General features: G+C 30.2%; 2 protein-coding genes across 3 annotated transcripts; both read left to right on the top strand.

Annotated features, from left to right (window-relative positions):
* Positions 1-2,400: 2,400 nt before the first annotated feature.
* On the top strand, positions 2,401-5,314 carry LOC145314833 (uncharacterized). Its single transcript, XM_080154914.1, has 10 exons — positions 2,401-2,489; positions 2,576-2,645; positions 3,054-3,170; positions 3,458-3,524; positions 3,945-4,051; positions 4,146-4,179; positions 4,306-4,359; positions 4,437-4,459; positions 4,787-4,904; positions 5,250-5,314. Exons 3-10 carry the CDS (start codon positions 3,096-3,098, stop codon positions 5,312-5,314), a joined length of 543 nt encoding a protein of 180 aa, XP_080011040.1. The 5' UTR covers positions 2,401-2,489; positions 2,576-2,645; positions 3,054-3,095.
* A 55-nt stretch (positions 5,315-5,369) lies between these two features.
* LOC145315192 (uncharacterized) lies at positions 5,370-10,971 on the top strand. Of its 2 annotated transcripts, XM_080155234.1 has the most exons (9): positions 5,370-5,417; positions 5,513-5,585; positions 6,034-6,087; positions 6,158-6,224; positions 6,886-6,972; positions 7,853-7,970; positions 8,270-8,569; positions 10,476-10,551; positions 10,862-10,971. In XM_080155234.1, exons 4-9 carry the CDS (start codon positions 6,214-6,216, stop codon positions 10,960-10,962), a joined length of 693 nt encoding a protein of 230 aa, XP_080011360.1. In that variant the 5' UTR covers positions 5,370-5,417; positions 5,513-5,585; positions 6,034-6,087; positions 6,158-6,213; the 3' UTR covers positions 10,963-10,971. The 2 variants fall into 2 exon arrangements, with proteins under 2 accessions (XP_080011360.1, XP_080011359.1); XM_080155233.1 differs by lacking the exons at positions 5,370-5,417; positions 5,513-5,585; positions 6,034-6,087; positions 6,158-6,224 and having other exon boundaries at positions 6,819-6,972.
* The last annotated feature ends 439 nt before the right edge of the window (positions 10,972-11,410 follow it).

Genomic DNA, 11,410 nt, shown 5'->3' with positions numbered 1-11,410 from the left:
TAGAGAATATGCAAAAACAATTTAATCACGAAACCTTAAAAATAAGATTTTAGTCTTTGAAAGTTATAAACAGAAAAGCAGCTAAAAAGTAGCTAAAAAGCTGTCTAAAAGCAGGCTATAATTTTTATGCATAATGAAGTGAATATTAGCAAGAAGTTTCAGCCGTGTATCTTTTGTAGGAGCAGATAATTGTGATGTAAAAATATAAGCAGCTTTATAGCCGCAGTTCAACGGCTACGAATGTTTTATACTTTATTATGTTTCAGTTGTGTGACTTTTTTATGAGCAGAGAAAATCTGTTGTAAAAAGTAAAAGCGGCTAAAAAGGCGTTTAAAAGCAGTCAGAGGGCTATGGATGTTTATTACTTAATTATTCTCAATATTGATGGGAATGTTAACAAAAAGTTTCAGTCTAACTTTTACAGGAGCCGATATAATCAGTTGTGAAAAATGAAAGCGGCCAAATAGCTGGTTAAAAGCAGTCCAGCGGCTACGAATGTTTTATACTTAATTATGCTCAATACTAAGTGCTTTTAAGCAGCTTTTATTTTTCACAACTGATTTTCTCTGCTCCTGTAAAAGATTGTCAACATTTCCATAGATATAAAGCATAATTAAGTAAATAACATTCATAGCGGCCAGACTGTTTTATACAATTTTTTAGTCGCTTTTACTTTTTACAACAGGTTTACTCTGCTCATACAAAAGTTACACAACTGAAACTTCTTGCCAATATTCCCTTCATTATGCACCACAATTAGACATAAAAAAAATCTATGGTAGTCTGACTGCTTTAAAGCAGCTTTTTGAACACAGTAATAGTGTCTGACTGATTATGACGTAACAAAAAAAAAATTAGCCAATGAGAGGCCGTTATTGACCAATGGTAAAATTTATAGTGGCCTCTCATTGGCTAATTTTTTTTGTTACTCAGTCAGACACTATTACTGTGTTCCAGCTTTTTTAGCTACTTTCCTTTTTACAACTTTCTTTTCTTTGTTATGTTAACAGATAATCTACTGTACAACTCACTTTTTCCGTTTGTCTTTTTGATATAATAGATACTGTGCTTCGTTACTTATGGATGTTGTCATCCTTGTTTTCAGATTAAAAGCTTTTATGGTAGGTATAAATAAGATTCTTATTTTTGGTAAGGAATTATTAGTTCTTTAACTAATAAAATGTAATATAAAATCTTTTTGAAGAAAATAAAAATACGACCAAAAAAATAATCGTTAATTTTTTTTTATGTAATTTACCTTTTTCATGTTGTAATAAATGCCTAAATTCTGTTTGCACTTATACTAGTAATTTCTACACCTAAAATGAATAACGACCAGAAAAATATACACTGTTTAAACAACCCAAATATTTAACATGTTTAATCATAATTTATTTTAGTTTCTTGTAGACTTTCACGCCGTGTTTAAATACAAATTTTCTATACCTAAAAAAAGAATACTTTTACATAGTATTTAAATATAATTTAAAATACTTGTAAGGCACTTATTAAAGAACAAAAACTTTTTGAGCCGCGTTTTTAATAATACGCCATTGCATGCTAATCTGCCGGCGAAGGTAAAAAAAAGCCGTTGACGTTATCCTAGGACGCAAATCAGCCAGTAAAACTTTTATGAAATGCCGAGCTTTTCAATATTTTTTAGCATTTAGCTGCGGTATCATACTAGTTATTGTAATAAATTGCCGAATTATAAAAGGTTTTTTTTTAACACTAAGACAAATTAATTCTATTAATTTCTGTATAATTAGCTTTTATAGAATAGTACAAAAAAAACAAGGTAGTGAAATTTTGACGTTTTTTCCTTTTGTACTTAGAATTAAAATGGGAATAATCAATCTACCAGAAAAAGACGGCAAAGGATGGAATGTTATCAAAAGGAATAGTTTGTTGTCTGTTATTTTAATCCTTTTATAAAAGTAATGGGATAAATATGTGACTGTATGTTTGTGTGTGTATGGGTAGCAAAGGATAACGCTGACCGCTGAACTGATATGGTTCTCCTTAACAATAAAGCTTTTCAGGATAGGTTTTACATTTTTACCCTGCCAACAGAAATCGCCTCTAAACCCCCCCCCCCCTTCCCTAAAAAACTAGTTTACTAATATTACCAACACTGCAAAAAATGAAACAGTGCAGTGTTTAGCTGAATTAAAGATACATAAAATCAGTTTTACCTTTCAAAAAGATTTGAGCTAAATCCTTTCTATGCATTTGATATATTTACTGCAACTATTAGCTGAACCAATTCTTTTTATTGTCCTTAATCCCGTTTCCTTTCGAACTATTGGTATGCACAATGCACAAAGACAGAAAACACGCTGGATAATTAATTTATTTATTTTTGTAGCAAATTGATCAAATTAATATTTAATTAGTATCTATGTTGAATTTGCTGAGAAAATTACCGCACATGGTTTTATCTGGACCCTAAGAGGTGACAACAATTCGAAATGGCAACAATTTTTGAGGTAAATTGAGTATTAAAAGATTTAACAATGAAAAAACAAAGAATTTTTTTAACAATACAATTAGCTGAATATGAATATTATTTTAGGATTATTTTCTTTATAATATCCGTTACTTTTCTCTCTTTGGGTATCAAAGGTGCCTGTGATATATATGAGGTTGGTAATAATTATTTCTCGCATCGTATTATAAACAGCTTTCCGCGGATATAAAATGTACATTTATGAGATTTTAACCTTTTTTAGCCTCGCGATGCCAAAGGCACGGGCTAAAAACTGGTTTGAACTTATGATTGTACAATTTTATATTTGTAGAATTCGGGAGAGGGTTTAAAATAGAACCTATTACAATCTTTTTTTTATATGGGGTATCATCATATTTTGCAATCCATTGGACGTTTTTTTCAATTAATTTAGTATTGGCTAAGCCCCATTTGGTAATTTTTCTTTTCTGTAACTTGGGGATTGGATTTATAAGGGCGAGCCTTAATTTGATTTTGGAATGTACCTATTTATTGATCAAAATATCAGTTCTAGATTTATTTTCATTAAAATTTGTTTAATTAGAGCTACACTGGACCAGATGTAAAGTACACAACTGGTCTCCAAATGGAAAAAGAAAAGCCTGGTGTTTTCTTTCCAGACTTTGCCATCTGTGACCCTAATCCGTTCAGTGCTGATAAAGTATTATTTTACTTTCATTTGTATGATATTGAACCAGGAGTATTAAGATATGAAATTGGGTAAATAGCTGATCTCAACACCTGGGACTAAGACTTACATTTAAACCCATTTGGATGCTTTGAAAATTTTTCTTAAAAGGAGGATTGCCATATTTGGGTCAGATTAAGACTTCTAACTGATTTTTTAATTGTAAAAGTTGATTTATCTGCTGCCGAGCCCTGGTTAATAGACCTTTCATTTGGTATAACCTTATAATATATTCATCTAAATGTCATTTTCAATTATAGGCAGAAAATCTTGGAATTTCTGCTGATGTGGTTTCCTACCTAACCAATTATTTGTTCTTTAGTCCTGGTAATTTTTTTAATTAATTTTTTAATAGCGAAGCTACTCTATAATTCACTATGTATGTACGCCTGTTAGTCAGTTCGTAACGCTGTGGGGGAAATGGAATTTACTCAGCTGCCATCAACGCTAGACCTTTGATTTTCCTTATCAGCAATGTAAATTCCACTAGTTCCACTAGTTTTGTGTTTTAAGGAATCCTTTTCAGTAGGTCTCAAGCTTTTTTTCGTGAATGTTTTCCCCAAAATATTTAAATTTCTATTCTTTATTTATCAAATGCTCTTCAAATATTCTTGTCCATATTCCTATCCTTGATTTTTTGTGCTTTTCTACTTCTATGGATTTCGTTATCCTTGTTTTAAAACTATCCAAAGAAAATTAAACCATCTTATTGTTGATTATCAATTCAATAAGACTAGTCATTTATAGGCATGAGTAAAATGTTGGCAAATAATACAGAAGTTCAGAATAAATACTTAGAGGTTCTTGATCAACATGGTAATGATACCCAAGCACTAATGCACAAATTATCTAAGGTATTATTTTCCTGATTTTTTTTTTTTTGAATAACCTAATTGAAAACATATTTACAATGGAATTTTTGGAGTAATTTATACTTTTAAATCTTAGAATTGTGAAGAAATTATTGAGTTTTGCCAGTTTGGTAATGTATAGTTTGATATTATTTTATTATACAAATTTAAAACACATTCAGAACTAAATGATTATCCATAATTGAACTTGTTCTTTAAAAAATGACTGTTTTTATTCTTTATGAACTTTGATACAGGTATCTCTCCAGGGGAAAAGAATCCCAAAGAGTGTTGTAAACGTTTTGATAATGGTAAATTAACCCATTTTTTAAAAAGATTTAAAAATTCCTAATAAAAATTTTTTTTTAATAATTCATGAACTTTTTAGGGACATTTGTAACAAATTATAAGGTAACAATGGAAAAGAATTGTTTTTTTTCTGTGTTAGAACTAATAAAGAGGGTCATTTTTTTCGCGTAATTTGGTAAAATATGGTGTTGGGTTTTAGTTTAATGCTCGTATTAAGTCAAAGTTCTTAAATGTATATATATGAAATGGTCCATAATTAAGAACAATTTAACATAATAAGAGCATTTGACTACAACCCATCAATAAACTTTACGTAATTAGGCGAAAAAAATACCCTCATTATCTGAAGTTTTTAAAAACAGTTTTAATCTTGAAAAACTAATGAAATTATTTTGTTATTTATTTCATTGACTATGAACCATTTAACAGTGTTTTAGTACACTTGGAAAAATAAAAACTGAAGACATGAAAATCTATTATGGAGGTTCCCTTGAATCTGTCTTGTTAGGTTTAAAGACAAGCAGGATGATTAACTATTTCAATCCAGGTTAGTTATATTGTTATCAGAATAACTTTATGTTTTTGTCAATATAGTCAAAAATCGGGTATATGTTTTTTTCTCTTAAAGGAAGATAAACTTTCTTCTGTTTGAGGCCTAATATTATGCTAATTATTCACTTGTTTCATAACTATCTAGAAAATGAAGTTGTTCCTAAAAGGGAAGAAATTGCCTAACTAGGGTATAGGAAGGCAATTTCCTTTCCTTTTTTTTTACAAATTCTCAATTTCACCACCTCACAAATTCTTCATAGTTCTTGCAAATTCTTCCTTTTCCTTACAATTAAAACCTTTTTAATATATTTTGTGATAAATAAGTACTTATTTTATATAGAATTAAGTCCTTGGGAAGCATTTTCACTCACAGGCATTGGATTTGCAGCAGTATATGAGGTTTAAAAATTAGATATTATTTACATTTTGATTATATTTTTTTAAAAATCTTTAAATGTTTTTTTTCTAGAGAGAATGTGTTTATAATTCTGTGGAGAGAAATATCAAGGTTCTATAATTCAAGTTACAAACAAACAAAAAAATAGAATAAATTTCATGATTTTGACATAGAATATATTTCTAATACAATTCAACCTGCTTTAGTACTTATCAGATAATACGATCAACAAGATTAAGATTGGTAAACACCGTGTTGATAAAACTTCTTTACTTACAGGTTTTTCAAAAAAAATTTTTTGTACTTTTCATTATTTGTATTACCTTTATATAAAAGTAACAGGTTCTTTGTTTGTCTTTCTGTACCGAAGGATCTCACTAACCCCTGAATCGATATGGTTCTCTTTTACTATGTAGCCTTTCATATAGGACATTGGAAGGTTTATGGGGAGGGTATTAACACCCTCCCAAGTAAAATGATCAAAATGTATTTTATAGGGCTTTTAGGCGGCACAAGCGTAGAAACTTGAATAAAAATAGCTGATCCAACATAGAGGCCTCTAGTTGCGTAGCCGCTAGTAATAATTAAAGAACAACTCTATTCAATAATTATATATTAATGTAAACATAAGAAATTAGATTAAGAGAAAATGCATATAATTACCAAAACTGTGTATTAATATGCAAATAATAAAATTAATAATTCCTTTAACATATTAATTGTTCAGGTTTAAAACAACAGGTATGTGTAAAACCAGAGGACAGAAGTTATGATCATCTAGGTAAGGTTACATTTATAAGAAAATTTCAAAAATAATCTTAATGTTAAAAAAAATAACAATTAAATTTAAGTTTTCCCTGGACAAAAGTATAATGAGAATCTTTGCATTTCAAAACAGGTCCTGGAAATGTTAAACAGGTATTTTGTAACAATAAGAGAGGTTACATTTTCTATGTAGTTTGCAGATATTATATAGAAATTGTTATTTAATGCATCGTATTATAGACAGCTTTTACGTGTATATAAATTTAAAGTTATTAGTCTCAGCCTGCTATCTTAAATAGCAGCCAAGAAAATCATATTTACCCCATAGCGTTACAGGTGGACTGATGGATGGACACAGTGAATTACAGAGTAGCTTTGCTACAAAAAAAAGATAAATTCTAAATCATTCATAGGTGTATTATCCTATTATATAAAGTAGTAAGCGTTTTTTGTCTGTCCTGAAGGATCTCGCTAATCGCTGAACCGATATTTTTCTCCTTTACAGTGAAGCTTCTTATAGGTCCTGGAAAGGTTTTAAACTATTTTTGGGGAGGGTGTCTTCACCCCCCTCCCCCCAAAAAAATATTTTTAAAATCTTTTGAAACTCAAATTTAAAATAAGATGAGGCCGACTTTTCCCCCTCCTACCTTAAGTGCCCCTAGAGGTTTCTAGGGGCGTAGCCGCTAGTACTTATATAAACCAATTGCAGGTTACCGCTTAGGTATCAGATAAAAATGTCCCAAATCGACCCATCCTAGTGTACACTTTCTCCCACTCTATTAACAATGTCTCCATCCTATTCATGTATTTTCAGAATTTTAAATTGCAGCTCTCCCCTCTTCCCTCCTTTGAACAATTCAAGGTTCTGTACTCCAATGGAAATATCAAAAATGAATGAATTGTAAGTTGTTTGTATAATTTTGTGTAATGATGGAAACAGCTTTAGTATTTAGCTTTAGCTATTTGAGTATATTTGTTTACATGTTAGATAACACCTCTCCTATTTTTTCACTATTCCCATTTTGGTGGTGGCAGAATAAACTTAGGAACTTTTCACTAGATTTTAATTTTTAAGTCCAGATTTGTATTCTTTAGGTATACCAGGAGGGAGAAGAAATTAAATCAACAAATAATAGTTATTTCTCGTATCGTATTATAAACGGCTTTCCGCGGATATAGAATGTACAATTATAAGATTAAAACTAGTTTTTTAGCCCCGAGGTGCCGGAGGCACCGGCTAAAAAAACTGGTTTTAATCTTATGATTGTACATTTCTATATTCGTAGAAAACTGGATATAATACGATGCTAGACATAGTTTTTTCGTATGGATGAGAACCGGTTCCTGTCCACCGGATTCGAATGAATACGAGAATAAATATTTCACTATCTCTTTCTCCTTCTTTTATTTTTTTTTGATGTACTGAATTTTAGTTTCCGAAATTGTACCTAGTATCCGCGTCTTATCTCAATATTAACTACTAGCTAAAAAAGCTTCAAACCTCTAAAAAAAATCAAAATTATTAAGATTTTGAATGTATAAGGTATAAATCGTTCATACATTATATCGCTTTTCCCTTTGACCAGAGTAGCTGAAAATAGCGTTCGTAATAATTGGGTTATCAGCTGTACACATTTGGAAATTATTGAAAAAATAGGCAATCCATTTTCAGCACATCTCTTTTTATGTATATTTTATTCATTTTATGTTAAAACTAGTTTTAATAATGTATAGAATTATTGATATCTTAGGTTGTAATCATCAGCAATTCAACTATTTAGGTTAATAGCTAACTTGAAGGATGAAGTTGAAAATACAAACTCTCTAATTTCTGCATGTCCTGTTGATTGTGAATATGAACTACCTGAAACTGATCTAACATCATCACTTCTGTCCAAGGTTAAGTTTTAAGTTTTACACGCCACAAAATGTTTGGACTGTCTTTTATTTATTTATTTTTTAGGAGGGAGGGGGTGAAAACAACAATATGAGGGGCTGATATATCACTTTTGTTGTAGTAATGGTGAAACTGATTTGAATTAACCAACTCTCTAAATAATACAAATCAACACATAGACAATGAAACCTCTCATTTTACCCCCCTCAAAATAAAAAGCTTAGACGTACCTGCATAAACACTACAATAAGATAAGTATATATGTGCTTACATTTAATTGACTAGCCCATTTTTTTCTCAGGCGGCTAAAGCGATTATAAGTGGGCAAGAAATATCAAATACTAATAGTGCTACTACAGATACTACTGCTGCTACTACAGATACTACTTCTGCTACTACAGATGCTACTGCTGCTACTACAGATACTACTGCTGCTACTACAGATACTACTGCTGCTACTACAGATACTACTGATGCTACTTCAGATACTACTGCTGCTACTACAGATACTACTGCTAGAGAGGATTTGGAAGAAGGAAATATTCTGATACAAATCTACAGACCTAATCTAGAATTCACTACTCTTATCTACAAAACCAACGTAATGGTTAATTATTTTACCAAAACTTTTCTATTCTGATTTGGCATGTTATCCTATAATAGAAGTAAGGTTTTTTTGTCTGAAGCTAAAGATTTCACAAATTGTTGGTCCAAATATGTTGTACTTGTTAAGAAAGCTTCATAAATGTCTTGGGGTGGTTTCAGGCTATTTTCCTGACATCTCCCACTTTCCCCTAGAGGCTAGGTGCTAAGTAACTATAGTATGAATATAGCACAAAGATTCTTTAAAAAGTGAGATATAATTTTTGAGTTTGTAACAAAATATTATTTCTTGTGAAGGTGAAATTTAATTTTCTTAAAAATGTAAGAACTCTATGATCATTACCAGAATGCACGTATGTCCAATGGTGCTTTTCAATTATTTTTCAGAGATAAAACTTTTCTGGCTGTTAATTTTTTAAAATTTGTGTTTGGCCAGAAGCTGTTACGCCTGATAGGAAAAGAATTTCCCTGTCAAACATACTTTTAAAAAACAATTGTGACGTTTTTACTTAAGAAACCATTTTCCTACAAAGAAGGTGTATCAACTATTTTTTTATAGCTAGCCGGTTCTTTTAGTAAGTAGTAGATGTAAAATTTTTCATAGAATACAGATATGCAATCGGTTTTTTTGTAGACCTCTTATTTTTTTAAGTAATTTAAGGTTTTTAAAAAAAAAATTAAGTTGATTTTAAGGTACTAAAACGCAACAAAAAAAAGGAAGAAAACGGCCATTATGTACAAAAATAGTAAGATCTTTAATTTGACACCTTACTTTTTGAATTTTGTCAGGTAATTATTGAAAAAATTGATTTTTTTAAACCCACGAGAATAAAAACTTTGAACTTAATTTATCATTTCACAGGTAAAAAAATATGGGTTCATATATACCTTTAGAATCAGAAAAATATTACGAATCCATTGTAAGCAAAATTGAAAAAAAGTAAAAAAATAAAAAATATAAAAATGACCATTAATATTTTTTGGTTCAGGCAACACTTTCGTCATCCCATCTTTACCCCCTCTTTACCCCCTTCCCATTTTTATACTCAATTCAAGAATTAAGACATTGCCTGTATAATATAATATGATATTTTCATATAATTCCTTTTATTGTAGTTTATATACTATATTGTAAACTTTTTATTTCAATTTTGCTTAGAGTGGATTTGTAATACGTTTCTCATTCTAACAGTATATATATCGCCTATTTCTTATGCCTGGGGAATGATAAAATTAAGTTCAAAGTTTTTATTCTCGTGGGTTTAAAAAAATCGATTTTTTAAATAATTACCTGACATAATTGAAAAAGTAAGGTGTCAAATTAAAGATCTTACTATTTTTGTTCAAAATGGCCATTTTCTTTCTTTTTTTTTGTTGCATTTTAGTACCTTAAAATCGACTTAATTTTTTTAAAAAAAAACTTAAATTACTTAAAAAATAAGAGGTCTACAAAAAACCGATTGCATATCTGAATTCTATGGAAAATTTTACATCTACTACTTACTAAAAGAACCGGCTAGCTATAAAAAAAGTTGATACACCTTCTTTCTAAATTTTCTTCACAAATAGTAGCAGATTTCATCCTGAAATAACTGTCAACATTATTTTGTCTGTAGTAAAAGAATAAAGAGGGTACGAGCTATATGTATCTTTACCACCTGAGCCGACTTTCAATTGAATCATTAAATATCAGCCAATAGTGTTGGAAATATTAACATAACTGAGTCGCTATAAAAGAAAAGAAAGCAGACAAAAAACTTAAAAAGGTCCCAACCACTTGGGACAGGTAGTTGTCTGGTCTATATATCTATACTTATACATTTATTGTCCAACTGTCTGCATGGATATTGTAGTTTTCCTTTTAAGTGTAAGAACAATAAAAAATGTTTGTCTTTTACTTTTAGAGCGTGACAGATTTACTCTCAGCAATGGGTGGAAATTTTGGTCTTTACTTTGGCGGTTCTCTCATCACATTTATTGGTAAGAAATTCAAAATAATGTTGAAAATTCACGCAACCTCACATTAAATAAAAAAATCACGCAACTTATATTTATTCATCTTTACTTTTTTTTTGGGGGGGGGGGTATTTTACGAGGGTAGATTTATCTTGTGTGGGTGGTCGTACCCTCCCTAAAAATAGTTACAAACCTTCCAAGGACATATAAGTCGCTAAATTGTAAAGGACAACGTGATTACGGTTTAGTTGTTAGCGAGATCTTCGGTACAGACAGACAGACAGACACACAAACACACATCCTGTTACTTAAAAATGAATACGATTTTTTTCAGAATTACTGTTCTTTGCTCTGCTTGCTTTTTACTACATCATAATATGTGCTGTTAACATGTGTATATGCAAGTTTAAGGAACAGAATAAAAAAAGTAAATAAAAGAATGACCAATAAAGTATTCTTTCTTACTCCTTAGATAGCGAAAAGCACATTATATAAAATAACTATCGACTTCGCCCCCAGCATCTAGGGATTTTATCTTCAAGGGGGAAAGCTAGGGGCAGAAAAGCTTATGACCATCTACAGGCTTAAATCAGTTACTCAGTCATCGAAATCTTAAGCAACAGACAAAAAACTTTACTTTTTTAGGATTTTGTCTGTTCGTCTGTTCGTCTCTAGTACCCACACTCATTGTTGATTGTCTATTATTTAAATTATATTAAAATATCGTCAAAATTCTGTATTACAATTAACGAAGTATAAAAAAAATATGGAAGGAAAAATCTTAGACTCTTAGAATAAATGTTCAGTGTTCATAAAGAAATATATAGAAAGTAATAAATAACTAAATTTTTAAAAATAACATATTTACACATGTCTTTGGAAG

This window comes from Acartia tonsa, chromosome 3 (assembly GCF_053477335.1).
Source record: "Acartia tonsa isolate MP-2025a chromosome 3, ASM5347733v1, whole genome shotgun sequence".
Classification (NCBI taxonomy): Eukaryota; Metazoa; Arthropoda; class Copepoda; order Calanoida; family Acartiidae; genus Acartia; species Acartia tonsa.
This window is presented reverse-complemented; position numbering and strand designations above follow the sequence as displayed.

What these genes read in the sequence shown, in the direction of transcription:
- LOC145314833 (XM_080154914.1), top strand. Translation starts at nt 3,096, where the DNA reads ATGGAAAAAGAAAAGCCTGGTGTTTTCTTTCCAGACTTTGCCATCTGT. An exon ending in TTGTAAACGTTTTGATAATG is followed by an intron (nt 4,360 to 4,436) that starts GTAAATTAACCC and finishes TGAACTTTTTAG; the next exon opens with GGACATTTGTAACAAATTAT. An exon ending in CATTTGTAACAAATTATAAG is followed by an intron (nt 4,460 to 4,786) that starts GTAACAATGGAA and finishes ACCATTTAACAG; the next exon opens with TGTTTTAGTACACTTGGAAA.
- LOC145315192 (XM_080155233.1), top strand. Translation starts at nt 6,857, where the DNA reads ATGTCTCCATCCTATTCATGTATTTTCAGAATTTTAAATTGCAGCTCT. An exon ending in CATCATCACTTCTGTCCAAG is followed by an intron (nt 7,971 to 8,269) that starts GTTAAGTTTTAA and finishes TTTTTTTCTCAG; the next exon opens with GCGGCTAAAGCGATTATAAG. An exon ending in CTCTTATCTACAAAACCAAC is followed by an intron (nt 8,570 to 10,475) that starts GTAATGGTTAAT and finishes TTTTACTTTTAG; the next exon opens with AGCGTGACAGATTTACTCTC.